This window comes from Ruditapes philippinarum, unplaced genomic scaffold, assembly GCF_026571515.1.
Source record: "Ruditapes philippinarum isolate M1 unplaced genomic scaffold, ASM2657151v2 ctg16_1_1_1_1, whole genome shotgun sequence".
In the NCBI taxonomy this organism is placed as follows: Eukaryota; Metazoa; Mollusca; class Bivalvia; order Venerida; family Veneridae; genus Ruditapes; species Ruditapes philippinarum.
In genome coordinates, this window is record NW_026867154.1 from 1 (window position 1) to 16,968 (window position 16,968).

At 31.4% G+C, this 16,968-nt stretch overlaps 2 protein-coding genes across 2 annotated transcripts; both read right to left on the reverse strand.

The window, feature by feature from the left end:
* Positions 1-159: 159 nt before the first annotated feature.
* On the reverse strand, positions 160-3,363 carry LOC132735067 (uncharacterized). Its single transcript, XM_060721970.1, has 5 exons — positions 3,121-3,363; positions 2,731-2,761; positions 1,862-2,005; positions 1,473-1,715; positions 160-287 (listed from the first exon to the last, which is right to left on the reverse strand). The coding sequence occupies exons 1-5, from the start codon at positions 3,121-3,123 to the stop codon at positions 259-261; spliced, it is 450 nt and encodes a 149-aa protein (XP_060577953.1). The 5' UTR covers positions 3,124-3,363; the 3' UTR covers positions 160-258.
* Positions 3,364-9,126: 5,763 nt separating this feature from the next.
* On the reverse strand, positions 9,127-16,408 carry LOC132735062 (calmodulin-A-like). The gene is made up of 6 exons (XM_060721965.1): positions 16,253-16,408; positions 15,407-15,464; positions 14,071-14,214; positions 11,753-11,847; positions 10,806-10,953; positions 9,127-10,184 (listed from the first exon to the last, which is right to left on the reverse strand). Exons 1-6 carry the CDS (start codon positions 16,253-16,255, stop codon positions 10,153-10,155), a joined length of 480 nt encoding a protein of 159 aa, XP_060577948.1. The 5' UTR covers positions 16,256-16,408; the 3' UTR covers positions 9,127-10,152.
* Between the last annotated feature and the right edge of the window lie 560 nt (positions 16,409-16,968).

Sequence of the window (16,968 nt, forward strand, 5' to 3'; positions counted from 1 at the left end):
AGTTAGCAAAAAGAACATTACAAGATATGACGATTTGATAAAAAACAAGTGGCTTTATTCACTAAAAAGTTTTTTCATGTGAAATTTAACAAAATACATTCATAAATATCTTGTGACATACAAATTACTTGTTTGGGACTATTTAACTGAATTTGGATGTTTAATGTGAAAACAACAACAAAAACAAAAAACGGAACAATTGTTAGTTGCCAATATACATTTGTAACTTCAGTTAATGTCTTTGATAAGTCACGATCTCTACTTGGCTGCCATCATTCGAACGAATTCTGAAAATAAAGAATAAGATTATCCAACTTTTGTTTTCTTTGTGAGAAATAATGCTCTACTCATTAATAAAGGGCCTCCTTGGAAGAGATTTTAATGTCGAATCATTTGCCCTTAAACCTTAGGATTGTAACATACCAAAGGTTTTTGATTCTTTCATGAGAAAGACGGTACGTTTCATGTACTCGCTCCTGTCTGAGATAATACACGGATGCATTCCGAGGTCTTCATCAATAAATACATGTATAATATTTAAATATGACTTTTTAGAGTGTGAGTGTAAATTAAAATCGACAGAACAAAAAGAATATGGATTGATTTGCATTTATTTTATACAGTTTATACAGTTTATTTTGGCTAAATCGGCATGAGAAAATGCCTTTGGCCATTTACAATAACTTTCATGATGGCCAAGACAACAGAAATATATACAATATAAATATAACATACAAAAACATATATACATCAAACGATTATTTTAACAATATTTCTATAACTTGAAAGTACTTTAAACAGATATTTTAAGGAGCAGCCATATTTGCAAGAAATTCTGCTCTTAATTTCATAGCACATGAAGTAAATTTTGCAACATTTCTTATTTTTCTTATATTTTTACTTGACAAAAGAAAATAAAATTTATTTAGAGTAGGAAAGGAATAGTTTATACAATATCTTTTACGCAACTCTCTGTAAATAGGACAACAGAGTAAAAAATGATATTCGTTTTCAACATGAGTACTACACATTTTACAGATACGATCGTTTCTATCAATTCCAACAAATCTACCATTTTCAACTTCTAAATTATGTGACGACAATCTAAATCGAGACATTGTTTGTCTACAGGAACTTTTATCTAACACCGTCAAATATTTTTCAAAAGAAAATTCTGTCTTGAACAAACAGTAAAATTTAAGTTTTGGTTGATTTGCAATTGTTTCGCTCCACTCTTGTACGTATTGATCCCGTAATCTTTGCTTTAATACAGACATATAGTTATTATCAAAATTTGTTTCATTCCATAATTTATTTAATATTGATAAGCTAACAAAATAACTGAGATCAAGTAGTAAAAGAAACATTTATCATTCATTATACGATCGTATATAGTTAAGCTAAGGACTGTTTCGATGATGACGAAAGGTAACAAAGATATTAAATATCTGTCTGAACAATTTTGTGCCTACCTTCATAATTGATTTGTCCGTCGCAGTTGACATCTGCTTCTCTAATCATGTCATCAATCTCGGCATCAGAGAGTTTCTCTCCGAGATTTGTCATCACGTGCCTTAGTTCTGACGACGAAATCTGACCATTACCGTCTATGTCGAACACTTTAAAAGCCGAACGTAGTTCCGCTTCCGTGTAATTCTCATTCATTTTCCTCTTCATTAATGTTAAAAATTCTGTAAAGTCTATAGATCCGCTTCCTAGAAAATACAATTCTATATGATCTGAAAAAGGTTAAGATATTTGGAAAAATTGACAAAGTATTTGTCTTGGAAAAAAAATCAATAACTAACAAACAATTAACTTGAAAGTACATAGAAATATTGTTAAGAAATTAGATGCCTACCATCAGCGTCCACTTTGTTAATTATTTCTTGCAGTTCTGGTCCTGTGGGGTTTTGACCAAGTGATCTCATTACTTTACCCAGTTCTTGTGTTGTTATAGCCCCATCTCCATCCTTATCAAACAGGTTGAACACCTCTTTACATTCTTAAACATGTAATATCGTATATCTATTATGTTAGAAAATATATGAGCCGCGTCACGACAAAACCAACATAATGAGTTTGCGACCAGCATGGATCCAGACCAGCCTGCGCATCCGCGCAGTCTGATCAGGATCCATGCTGTTCGCTATCAGTTTCTTTACTTGTTATAGGGTTTTTAAGCAAACAGCATGGATCCTGATCAGACTGCGCGGATGGTCTGGATCCATGCTGGTCGCAAACTCATTATGTTGGATTTGTCGCGACGCGGCTCATATCTCATTATCTATTATGTTAGAGTACATATTTCATTATCTATTTAAAGATATAAAAGATCTCACCAATGATCAAACTTTACTTGTGGGATACATTTCACTGACTAAACTAGAGTTTTTGTGATTTCAAGAACATAAATCGTACATGGCAATTTATTTTTTTAATTTCAGTCCATTTATATGTTAAGTATGAAATTTAATTTATGATTTTATATATAAATCAATAAGCTCTTAAACATTAAATCATTCCAACATTATTTTACTGCTAGAAAAAACACAGGTTCTAAGTTAGAAAATATGTAAAAATTAGAATACTACTATAAGTCAAATATTTTGTCAGAAACGTTTATTATATCATTATAACAAAAAATATGAGATATCAAGAAATTCGTGATACATTAGTCATTATGTACATGCCAGCTGTATTATTGTCGAATATAATACCATATTATACCTTTAACTTGTTCATCAGTCAGCAGATCAGCCTAAAATATTTATATAAAACATGTAAGTTATAAGGCTACTAAGTTCTACTTCTTTAGAAACAAATGTGCCATCTTACTGTATGCTATATATAATGCCACTGATTTCAATAATGTTGAAATTTAGTTACAAGATACACAAGTCGTTAGAGGTCTTAGCTCCTGGTCGAGAAATGTAAAGAATAAAGACACGTGTAAATAATTAAATTTGAAAGAAGCATGGTTTAAGTATTGAAACATTTCATACGTCACTTTAATGAATTAATACATATACCTAAATAACATATATTAACTATGCCATGTATACGACAAAGGTGTTAAAAGGAAATATGTTCCTGAGACTAAACTACGAAATAACTTACCATATTTACAAGGTAATTCAGTCCTATAACTAACTTTGTATTACAGAAATTTTCGGATAAAATAACCTATGCCGCCTTGACCAGTGATGAGAAAATGATATTTCAATAATAATACATTTTCCTTTCCAGAATCTCATATGCACAATTATGTTTTATGAAATAATTATAACATGTTTTATTTCTGTTAGTCGAGCAAAGAGAAAATCAATGCTATTACACTACATGCAAACTGTCATGTCAACAGACAGGGATTTGTGTTTTATGAGAAATTTAAACTTGCAAGTCCGTAATTATTGAAAAAAAGTAATATTGCGCACGCGCAAGTTTATTGGGCGATATGGAGAGAGAAAGTGTTCCTAAAATAGATCTAATAAACTCTTTTAATTTCATACATATCTAGTTTCTAATATTTCTACTCCAATCTTATATCTTTATTATTGATTTAATTAAGTGTACACTGTTTCACCTTGAATTATGTTTACAGACTGGTAAAGATGCTGGTGTGTTTTTCCAAGACCGACAAAACTTAAATTAGAATATAAGATGTTGTTACTAAAGGAAATTTTAATAACCGTTTTTAACGAATGACTGGACATCTAAAATAAGGCATCAACAGACTGTAGGGTTTAGAACTACAACATCAATCAAAACGAGCAAATTTTAATGTACAAAGGCTACTATTTTTGAATGGATAAAACATGTTCTATTTGTAATTCATATTGCACAGACATGCTGAGTAAAGAGGATGTTGAAAACATTTTGGGTAGCCGAAGTTTGTTGGATGTTTGAATCACAAATACGTAAGAAATGGATTATAAACTATACTGAGATTTTTCTTTTAAATACAGGACTTTCCTGATTGGGATCATTTTTCATGAAAGCAAGACACTTCTTTACCGTAAGACCTGGATACAGAACAGGCCTAGGGTGCTCAGCTATTCCTTTATTCCTAAAGTATATAGTAATTTCCTAAATGCTGCAATTCACGACCGAATCTTTTGTCTACCTCATAAACAATATCCTGTATTGTAAATATCAGCACTAATAACATTTACAGACATTCCAGTAATAATAATGTCTAAATTATGCAAGGGATGTTTTTAGAGCGACATATTTTGTAGGGACACATGATAATTCATATTATATAAATTAACGGTCTGATGTGTTGCATTGCTTTTCTTTTTCTTTACAACCAACTAAAACGTGATTTTCTTTCATAGAAGTGTTATTGTTTTTAAATACATAACTTTTTATGACAACTTTTTAAGGAACATACGTGTATTAACTTCATTTTTGTGAAATTTAGATTGAAATTGTCTGTAACAACCAATACCTTCCACTTGAGAAACATTACAGTAAAGTGGATTGTTTAGTTAAATAAGTTATAAAAGCCTTATCGCTATATACATATATATTTTAAATGACACACAATGTTTTAATGAAAACATGAAAATGTATGTCAAACTAATTATTTAAGATTGTTTTTCTTCAAACAATACAATTAACGATACATTTCATAATTCTATTCGCATGACGATTTTTCGATAAAATATATAAATTGTACCACCCGACTAGATGAGAAAACTTCCTGTAGGAGAACATATTAATATCCCATCTTAAAAAGTAATTTAACTTGTCTTAAATTTAATAATGCCAAATAATAGGCAGTACAATATACAGTAGGTTTATAATAACATTTACTGATATTGATTAAGGAATTTTACAAATTTTGGAAATTGTAGGCCGGCCTACAGTTGCTTGGATTTTCTCAATCGTCACCTTTGAAAATAGAGAAAAACGTAAGCCTATTTGAGAGAGATAAGGAATAATCTAGTATCAATAAAATTGTTAACCATTAACGCAATGGATAAAGCGATGTGGGTCACCACAGTAGCGTGAACTAGTTGGACCAATTCCGCCCAAATCAGTTTAACTGTTACACATATTCAATATTTTGTTTTTACCTCCGATTTCTTCATTATTATTTGTTATCAACTATGACGGTAAAACTTCCCACTAATCTATGGTACTTTAATTATATCTTTTGATATTCTTTTTGCTTTTCTTAGTCATTGTCTGTTATGAGTCTTCTGTAAATAATCTTTTTTAAGAATTGCATTTTTTATTTCTTAATTAAACCGAAATATCACGTTTAAGTGCGAGTTTGCGTTCGTTTAGCCGCTCTTCCTGGTTGTTCCTTTCTTTCGTGCCATTGATAATATTATCGTATACTTGTTTAGACACATTTGGATCTCTTGTTTATTCAATGATATAAGAAGGAGCAATATATTGTCCATTTCTAAAAGTAACTTCATGTCTTGAATGAGTGATCTTGTAAAACATCTTGGGAAGTGTTCAATAAAACTATACACAGGAATGGATCAATCTCTTTAAAATCAGATCATCGTTTTCGCTCCTTTACTCTTTGCTACGAAGCGATGAGTAGAGCGACAGTTGGGATATGATTTGAATGAGATTTGGAAATGGATATTTCGCTAATTAGTTCGTATCTTGTATATATGTGATCGGTGATTGACGATCTATTTTTGTAACAAATGTTAGAAGTTTCACTTACTGTTTTCATTTTTATTGGGTCAAGCCAAATTATTAAGTAACATCATGCCACATTTTATTAGTAAATCAGTTTGATTTTTTCCGGGTACACGTATGTAGTTAATGTCACCTTGAGTTTCAATATAGAAACAATCAACTTTATCTAGTAACTGTCCAAATATGCCAATTTAAAATTGACTACTATCCGCTGGCCTATATACAAACATTATTAAGAACGGTTTAGAATTACTTTATGTTATATGAATACAGGTAGATTCAATATGTGGGTGTTCAAGATCAAAACGACGCTTGTAAGATACTTTATTAGATTTTGAGCACTTCAGCAATTTCTACATACCGCTAAGCAGAATTTTATTAATCTTCAAAGCAATGATCCTTGTTTTAAACGAATAACTGTTAGGTTAAGAAACTCTTAAACAAAATACCAAACATTTGATGCCGTTGGGAGCATATTCTTGCTGCTTTGTCAATCTGTATATCTGTACATTCTTCCTTCTACAGTTAATCGTTTCTTATCCAGAGAAAAAAGGACGCCGCCAAATATTACAGACTTGAATGTAAACCATTTTCACATATTCATTTAAAGCAGTAATTTGATGATTTAAAGTCTTATATCCTAATACAATTTAGTTTGAATATAAACTTTACATTTTTTGCTAAGTTTCAGTGTAAATATTTTCGACAATTATTTCATTACCGTCGTACAGATGATTTTAAATGTCACTTTCGTATTAAATCAATTTGAATTAAGGATAAAGATAACTTCTTTTACTGATTTGCATTAGTCGTGTGTTAGAGAGGAGGGCGACCCCTATATCTAAGATTTTTGGCCACACATTTTTTTTAAAAATATTTTCTCAGTAGCTTGTGTATCACCTTTTGCTTTAAAAACAACTGCTTGGCAACGCCTTCTCGTGAGGTTTCTGACAGTCCTAGCGGGGATAACTGCCTACACTTGCACCAATATAACATCAAATTCTTGGTTCATTCTTGGATCTAAACGGGCCCGGACACTCAAGAATAGGTCTTTTAGCTATTGTCATCACCCTTTGTTGGCCTACCACATTCCTCCTGACGGATGTACCTTGCCCGGGCTGTGATAATGGTATGGTGTACACACTTAGCTAACTGTATGGAATACCCCACCCCCTGCTGCACTATCCCTAAAACTTTTCACATCTTTACATTGCTTCATCCAAATGCCTTCTTAACATAGCGTTTTCCATGACAAATGTTAAAAAGTCTGACCTTTAAATGGAGCATACATTTGTAATATCGGTTTAATCTCGGTGTACAAGTGTGCCCGCCGCTCCCACTTAAAACAAGAAGAAAAACTGACGAGGGGCGCATGCTGTTCAAAACTACGTGACTAGGTTTACTGAATGAAACATCTTGCGATTAGGTTGAAGCCATTTCAAAACATTGCTGAATCAAACTATACAGATAAAAAAATGAATACTTATTATATAGTGAGAAACTTATGGTGCATAGCTAAAGTTAAGTAGTATATATACGTAAATTAAACTTTAACTACAGCGTTTTGTCCATTTACAACATGCAAAGTATATATTCTTTTCATTCAATTGATTCCTTTTAACCTTTTAACAGTGTGCATCTTATAAAGTTATTGGACAGGTAATGTTTTTGATTCAACGTCATTGTCAATGAGTGACATAGAATCAATGGGGTTTATCTACTAGCCAAGAGCAACCATGTAATACGAGAGGTCACCTACCACCCTTGAGCAATCTGCCATGTACTAGTATGTATTAGGGTTTAAAACAAATTGCTCTTTTTCAAAAGTGACGAAATGAATGGCTTTTGTTTTCTTGTTGAATGTCACTGTAACTTAGGCATTAGTTTGAGTGGCCATGTATTGGTCATGACTAATCTTTCTTTAAAGTACGAAGACAGCACACCTAATGGTTATCGGGTAAATGAGCGACTTCGATGTAGCTTATGGATAGACGCACGGACAAACGTTATTAATTAATTAATTTATTTATTTATTATTATTATTATTATTATTATTATTATTATTATTATTATTATTATTATTATTATTTGCATTCACGAATAAAAGTACATGATTCATGTCGAAATAGATTCAATGAAGTTTTTCCCTTTTTAGTTTAAACTAAATATTCATTACCATTGAATTTCAACACAACAGTGTCATCTATAAAGAAACCATAAAATAAAGAATTACAAACACTTCATGAATAATTGAATCATTCGTTTGAATGCTTTTAAAATGCTAGTTAACATCGGGATAATATTTGTTCCTCAATGTAAAATATATATGTGCAATATACTTGTATGCAACTTTATTTGTTTATCGAAAATAATACCATAACCTTGGAAATATTTTTTTTCAAAAGTTCTAGAAATGTGATTTTGTTACAGACTTTGAATGTAATCACTTAATCAAATTCCAAGAGCTATTTTCGTCGTCCTTCTATTTGTAGACTTTCATTTTGAAATTAATTTCGAACATTCCCCTGACTTCAGTGTTGAAGAGAATTTATATATTGTAGACGTCAATTTAATTGAATAGCTTACAAGTCTGTAAGGATTACATCAAACATTTTTGTAACATAAACGAGATAAAAAAGCAATAAATTAGAACCGTCTATTATTAGGAATGTTTCATAATTAAAGCCACTATTATGTACCAAGACATTGTACATTGTGATTTATTCTTTAGAAATACTAGTAAACAAATATAATGTTTTCATTTTTTGGCATGTAAATAATCATATTATAAGATATGTGAATTTTAGATGTGTTTTATTTTGAACATTGTGCAATGTTTTACTACTTAAATATTTTATTTGAATAAAAAAATGAGATAGATTATTGAAATAAAATAGAAAAGGAAAAATCCATTGAAAATTCTTTTTGATAAAGTACTTTACCTTGCACTCGCATTTTGATGATATTTTTGTCAGGGATTCGCAAAGTCTTTAAATGAAATTGTCATATAAATAGATTTTATTTAGTGAGTGCACATATAAATAACATAGTCATCATGAACTGTTGGATTGTAAGGTATATGTTCACAATTGTTAAACTATTGTTAAACTTAGCATTTGTAAAGGGTATACTTCGGGACAAATTGTCACTCTTTTATGAATGTAGAATAGTTTTAAAACAGTTTAATGTAATTAAAAAAGGTTAATAGAAACAATGATATACAGGTATTGCAAGTATAGTTCTGTAATCATACCCTTTGATAATATTTTGTTGGTTTTTGCTTACAAGGAATCTTATAAAGAAACAAAAATAATTGCACGAACAAAACAAATAAAATGAATTAAAAATAAAATTTGTACATAACAATACAAAATACTGAAGAATACACAACATCAATTCTGTTGTTATTGTTCTTGGGTTCTTTTTGCTATGTTAGAAATAACAAACAGTATGATATAAAGGTGGACTATATGCATTTATTACCAGGACAACTACTGCCTGTTGTATGTTTGTAAATGGCATTATAGATACAGATACAGTCATTAAAGAATAGAATACACATTGTATTTCTAATCATATATCACATGTATCACATGTTAAATGATTTACATACAAGTCCGACATTGCGTGCGCCATCAGCGTTCATCCAATCTGTCGTTCAAACTCGGCGACGAAAATTTGTGCCAAGTTCTTAAATGCTTGGTACAAATTTCATATGGTTTTCAAATTTGAAATAGTGTTGGATAGCATGTAAATCATTCAAAATTTAATACTAATTTTCATTGTAAATAACATCTATGGGTGACTTGAATAGGTCAGTGCACAAGAAGATGCGAGCGAGTCAACTGTAGATGTTTCAGAAAATGAACAAGGCTTTGATACAGGAATGAACGAATATTTCACAGATAATTGTACGTAACTATATGATGTCTATATGACAGATATGTACAAAGATGGAATATAAAAAAAACTGACATTTGACATTTTTAAAAATTTTAATTCTACTATTGAAGAGCTGTTTGGTACAAAGAAAACCATAAGCAAACGTTTATAAACAAATAAATAAATAGTTTGAAGAACATGTGGTGAAAGCTACCTTAGCACAAGACATGTGTTAGTAAAGACTGACAAAAATAAATAGTCTTTTTGTGAATGATTTTTAAATTTTCAAAAAAAAAAAAAAAAAAAAAGATTGAAGTAAAATAGTTTTGTAGGTTATACACCAATATGACATAATGTACACATTCTTAATATTAATGAAATACGGTTATTGTTTTTATCACTATCATATAAACAGTGACTGTTTACTTATTTAAATATCTAACGAATATGTGTAAGAATAATTTGATACTAAACGTGAACCGTGACTAATCACTATAAGAATCACACAGTTATTAAATGATTGCTCCAGTTATATAAAAGAAATAGTTTCATGCTTTTTCAAAAGCATGTTTACAAACAACATCATTGCAACTCATCACATCAACTCTGGGCTGTCATCATTGTAACAAATTCTGAAAAGTAATTAAGCGAATATTTCATTATGATTCAATGATACGTACAAAATTTACTTGAAATATTGAATATAGATGTTAAACTATGTTGAATTAATTAATTTGTTTAAGTAAAACCACAAACGGGTGGAAATGGGGATGGGAAATCACGAGTGTGTTTGTACGTCAAAGTGATCACCAAAATCTACTGCTCATTCTGAAATGATGGACATAATGACACCGAAGGTCGTGTAGAAAACAAAAAGTAGCCTTTTCACAAGGCTTAATATAAAGTTTCTATCTTTGCAATATTCGTTATAGATGTATATTACGGGAAATTCTATAAACATTTAATCAACAATATAAATAAGCCGCGTCATGACGAAACCAACATAGTGCGTTTGCGACCAGCATGGATCCAGACCAGCCTGCGCATCCGCGCAGTTTGATCAGGATCCATGCTGTTCGCTTACAAACCCTTTAGCAAGTAGAGAAACTGATAGCAAACAGCATGGATCCTGATCAGACTGCGCGGATGCGCAGGATGGTCTGGATCCATGCTGATCGCAAACGCACTATGTTGGTTTTGTCATGACGCGGCTCAAGTGTTAATTAAGATGTGTATAATAAGTCAACCGTTACCTTGGTAACTTATCTGACCATCACCGTCTACATCTGCTTCTCTCATCATCTCTTTTACCTCGTCATCTGTCATCTTCTCTCCTAGATTCATCATCACATACTTCAACTCTTCCTCGCTTATATAGCCGTTACCATCTTTGTCAAACACCTTCAAAATCAATACTTACACAGATCGATAATATTTTATTAGGAAAAATATCATATAAAAAATCATTGATATTGTGTGATCCCTCGAAAACAGTAATCACAACAAAAATTAAACGAACAGTGCTGGATCATAAATCGCGAAGGACCAGATAAAATATAACAACAACAATAATGCGAATTGCAGACTCAGTTTGATAGAGTCTGTATACATGAGGTATATTGAGAAAACGCATAATCCCTCACGCCCCCTAAGCACCGGCTTGAGCGGTGCTCAATTTTCAACATTTTAAGTGCTTGACTGACCAGGAAAAAAACATTGAAGGGAAGCACGGGGCAAATTTTTGCAGCTGCCACACGGCACTTAATTGACACCTGCTGTTGTGAAGCATAAAATTCTGGATTCGGAGGCCAAACAACTCTGTAAATTATTTACTCTTGAGTACATCGGTTGTGCGTTAAACTGATTTTCTAAAACATTATATGTATGTGATATGAATAACAGAGTAGCGAAGAGAGGAAAAAGTGGTCGCAAAAAGATGACGTTATTGTCTAGTTATCTCCCGTCTACCATGTCTAACTAGCTGTATTTAAGCGATGTACATGTGTCTAGCCAGGCCACTGCACATACATATTGTTGACTGCTTTGTGTTAACATTCTAATATTGAAATATTTGATCGTTAAAATGGACAATTCCAAGTTCAAAGCAATACAAGTCTTCTAATATAAAGTGAACAGGTAGCGTAGAGATAAATTGTTTTATAAGTAATGGTTAATTGTTTTATATATATAGGATAATTACCTTGAATGCTTCCATCAACTCCTCAGGTTCGTTATGTTCAGTCATTCTTCTATTCATCATCTGACAAAATTCTGGAAAATCTATTGTGCCGTTTCCTGTGGAATAAATTTAACAAAACATAAACAAAACAGAAGAAAAAACACAAAAATCATGTTCTCAGTACATGTATATTGAATAAATTTAAATGATAATAGCATTTTACTCGAGTTGCTAAATAGACTAGAAGAACTAAATGATAAAATCTAAATAGCATACTTTAACCCTTTACCACATATATACGCGAAACAACGCACTTTCGACCCCCCCCCCCTTTTTGGGGCCTCAAATAGTGAAAAACTGTCCTATTTGGGCCCCAAACATAAGTTTTCGTTTGAGAAATGTTGCTAAAAAAAATGAGCACTTTTTCGGCGCCGCCCCCCATCCAAAAGATACATCAGGGGGTTGCCAGAAGGGGGATGTGCCCCCTTCTGTTAGGGGGGTTTGAAGGGGGGCGGAGTCCCCCTCATCGCCAAGAAAATTTTGGACTTGTGAGAGGCTAAAAATGACCCCAGGTCGATCATAATGTAACGTTTAACCAACGCTGAAAAGCCTTTGACTCTATCTCAATCCCTTGAGAAGTTGCAGCCCTTTGAAATAAATTTTGATGGAAAAAAATCGAGGCAAAATAGTGATTTTTGACAATTTTGAGATGTCCCCTCGTTGCCATGGTAACAGGAAATTTAAGACCGAGCATGTCGTTACAAAGGCAATGGTCCAGTCAACATTTGTGCCAAGTTTGATTAGTATTGAAGCATTTTTTCATAGTTTCATAGCAGTTTGAACTTGTAACAGGAGGCTTTTCAGTGAAAACGGCCATTTTTCACAATATGCTCATGGGGGAAAGGGTTAACTAAAAAAAATATAAATGTTACAAAACAACAATTTTTCACCAAAATTAGGTGAAAGACCACATGTTAACATGGAAAAACTAGTTTTTAGGTGATTCCAAAGTTTTTCATCATTTTTTGTTAACCCTTTACCACATATATACGCGAAACAACGCACTTTCGACCCCCCCCCCTTTTTTGGGCCTCAAATAGTGAAAAACTGTCCTATTTGGGCCCCAAACATAAGTTTTCGTTTGAGAAATGTTGCTAAAAAAAATGAGCACTTTTTCGGCGCCGCCCTCCATGCAAAAGATACATCAGGGGGTTGCCAGAAGGGGGATGTGCCCCCTTCTGTTAGGGGGGTTTGAAGGGGGGTGGAGTCCCCCTCATCGCCAAGAAAATTTTGGACTTGTGAGAGGCTAAAAATGACCCCAGGTCGATCATAATGTAACGTTTAACCAACGCTGAAAATCCTTTGACTCTATCTCAATCCCTTGAGAAGTTGCAGCCCTTTGAAATAAATTTTGATGGAAAAAATCGAGGCAAAATAGTGATTTTTGGCAATTTTGAGATGTCCCCTCGTTGCCATGGTAACAGGAAATTTAAGACTGAGCATGTCGTTACAAAGGCAATGGTCCAGTCAACATTTGTGCCAAGTTTGATTAGTATTGAAGCATTTTTCATAGTTTCATAGCAGTTTGAACTTGTAACAGGAGGCTTTTCAGTGAAAACGGCCATTTTTCACAATATGCTCATGGGGGAAAGGGTTAATATCGTACATGCTCAAACTCTAAATTACATATTCTAATATAAAATTGCATTTTATAAATTATTTCAATAATTTCAGGACACGTTAAGAGGTAAGCATTATATGTCCATAAAAATCTTGATCTAAACCCCACAAATTATGATATCTATAACTTTAGTAAAACATCTACTTAAAGCAACTACATGTAAATTACGTTAAACAAAATTGAACTGTATGTAAATGTTGCATGCATGAATTTTGTTTTACGAACGACTGTAATTTTAACAATATGTTTCAGTCGGCCTTGAATAAGTTGACACAAGTCAAGCGTAATATTGTGTAGTTTAAACACCCGATAGTATTTTTTAAAATAACTTTGCGACTTAATTTAATAATAGTTATCTTAAAATGTTATACTTATGGTATAAATATGCTCGGATTATAAACGTCCAATAATTGGTGAAGTAATAGGTAGATAGAAACCTTTAAACGATCCAAATAATTACATGTATTACAAATTATTCTCCATATCGTTGAATGAGTAATGCATGGCATTTACTATTATTAATCTTTTCAATACCGTAACAGTAGTTTGGTAAACGCCATAAACATTCTATGAATTAACATTATACATACTTGTATACATTATTTCCATCTAATCACCAAACAATGATATATGTTTAGGTAATTTTCAGTTTACATACCGTCAACATCTACTTCATTTATCATATCTTTAAGTTCTTGTTCCGTCGGGTTTTGACCTAGAGATCTCATTACGACACCAAGTTCCGTTGAAGATATTGTACCATCATTGTCCTTGTCAAACATCTCAAATGCTAACTTAAATTCTATGAAAGAAAGCAATATCTAGATAATATGACAGCGAGTTTCTACTTCATTCAATGTGATTTTAAGACATTTCATTATAATCCACATTTACACGTTATAGTCTTAGACTAATTTTGTGCATGTGTTACAGTTTATAATATATACAAATAAGTATAGAAATATTCTTTCAAAAAGCATAAAAATATTCTACTAAACTAATTATTGGTATACGATAGATGTGCTGAATTCATAACATGTCTTCGCCCCTCAAAAGTCGAAGGCGAAGACATGAAGACACGATACTGTGATCATTTATCGTGTCTTCGCCTACGACATTTAAAGGCGCGGCACGAAGACACGATAATTATATTTTCTAGGTGAAATAACGATACGCCCTATATTTGTCGTTTAGTCGTGTCGTCGCCTCAAAATGCAAAAGGAGAAGACAAGATAATTGTCCAATAGTCGTTTTCCTTCATCCGATGCTTATCAGGAGGATAGACGTGGCTTTCATCAGTTCCTGGTATTTCGATGTTCTTTATTATTAGTACATGTATATAGAGGGTTGTTTTTCCATTTCAAAGAAGGTTTTATTTAGACTTATTACATGCTTTGCAGTGGAAAGTGAAATTAAATTTGATGATTTTCACAGTGAAATTATATTTGGTGGCAAAAACAAGTAAAACTGACGTAAGATCACTAAAAAGCATGAAATAAAAGAAAAATTGTTTGTTTTGCACGTAAGATTGAAATATATTTCACTCGTGAACACCAGCTATTATATCACACAGTGAAATATAATTTCAATCTTACGTGCAAAACAAACAAATATCATCTATGTAATACTAGACGTCTGGCGATTTATGAGCATAAAGATCTTAATTAATTTAATTTTAAAGATTAATTTTGAAGTGTCGATATATTCTACCAATAATAAGCCACATTCAATCTTGTGCCTTTTTTTATATTGATTATATATTTAACAGAAATACTTTAATAGGTCAAATCACTGTTAAGGATATTTACCGTTTGACGGCTTTGATAAGGAAATGATTGTTTTACTCTCGTTTTAAGGGAGTAAATAAACTTAAATTTGATTACGGGTAAAAACATTTTCAAATTTGAACCAACACGAACGTTTGTTTGAAAAAGAAAATATGTAACAATGTTACGTTATCATTCCTCTCACAATGATGAAAACGAAATATTTACCTGCAATAGTTTCGGGATCTAGACTTTCGTCCGTGTCTTGCTTTTTACCTTTGTCTCCCTGTAATAAAACTCATATTAAAATAACAACTCAAATTGCTGTAAAAATCATGAGGAAATAATTCTTTAAAGCCCGATGTCATGTTTTTGGTTATATATATGTAAAAGTACCACTCAAATTAAAGCGTTTTAAGCCATTATTGATTATCTATAATTACAAAGGAAGTGGATTTATTTGACATTTATGATATTTTTGCGATTATAGATGTACATGACCGATGATATCATAATATTTTGTTTAATCTTAAAATCATTGAAATATGATGACTTAATTAGAAGTAAACATCGATTAATGTGATATATAGTATATTTTTAATTGCATATTTCTTATTTTATTTTCAATCTTTAAAATAATACGGTTCAGATCCAGTGACATGCATTATTCATTTTGATCTGTAAAGTCTCTAAAATAAGATAAAATAATCATATGAATAAAAAACACTTAATATTTGAAATAAAAAAAGATAAAGAATATGATTTACAATGGACAAATGTTGTCAGGTATTGGGCAATCTTGTACGAGGAGAAACACATGATTTACAAACTAAATCCTATTATTTATGGTTGTAAATATCTGCATGTTTATGCATATGATCGTTTACTTTCAACGTTAAATATCCCTCCTAACCCTTCCCGACCCCCACCCCACACAAATATTCTTCAAACGAGAAAACTTCCTGTTTAATGTGTTAAAACAAAACAAAAAACATGCAAATTATAAATTGTTTTTATTAAACATGTATTTTTTTAAAATAAAGGTGTTTTTTTTATAAAAAGAAATAAACATACCATGTTATCGTTGTATGTTCAGTATAATTCCTTATTTTGTTGACGATCATACCCTTATTGATCTGTATCTATTTATGTTGAACTATCGGCTGTTCTAACCGCCACAAATAGTGTCATTTTATACCATACCCATTCAGATGGGTATAAATAAAGAAGTTATTGTGTATTCATTTAACTTTAACAAAATGACTATACATTATAATTATATACGTCCACGTTAACCTTGAAATTGCTATGAAAACTTTACAATGAATTAATGTGTCTATAAACAATCAAATAATTGGTTAACTTGATGATTGCAGGGTAAGATAAAAATCATAAATATAAGAAACATTTAAAGATCCTGTAACACATTTTTTTATGGTTTTATATCATAAATATGATGCTCATATTAAGATTTAGCAATTTTGTAAGTTCCAAAAAGCATTATTTATAAAAATATTACCAAATTTAACATTTAATGTAAATAAAGGGAGGTAATAAAAAGTTTATTTTCTATAAAATCTTAGTCAAATTTTTCAATAAGAAATGAATGCATATATTTTAACGATTACATATAATATGTACAAATATTTGCACTACATATTTTACATATTATTCGATGTTATAAGCATAATTATATACATATATATATATAATTTCACTTAAGTGTGGTATACTACCTCAATTACAACATACAGGATCTTTAAATTTGAGCAATTATCTAGCTTTTGAAG

Excerpts from the sequence above, each read along its gene's own strand:
- LOC132735067 (XM_060721970.1), bottom strand. Across the intron at positions 2,006-2,730 it reads GACTGATGAACAAGTTAAAG|AATGTAAAGAGGTGTTCAAC; the intron begins GTATAATATGGT and ends TACATGTTTAAG. Across the intron at positions 1,716-1,861 it reads TAACAAAGTGGACGCTGATG|GAAGCGGATCTATAGACTTT; the intron begins GTAGGCATCTAA and ends TGTATTTTCTAG.
- LOC132735062 (XM_060721965.1), bottom strand. Across the intron at positions 11,848-14,070 it reads AAATGAAGTAGATGTTGACG|GAAACGGCACAATAGATTTT; the intron begins GTATGTAAACTG and ends TTTATTCCACAG. Across the intron at positions 10,954-11,752 it reads AGTTGATGGAAGCATTCAAG|GTGTTTGACAAAGATGGTAA; the intron begins GTAATTATCCTA and ends TTGATTTTGAAG.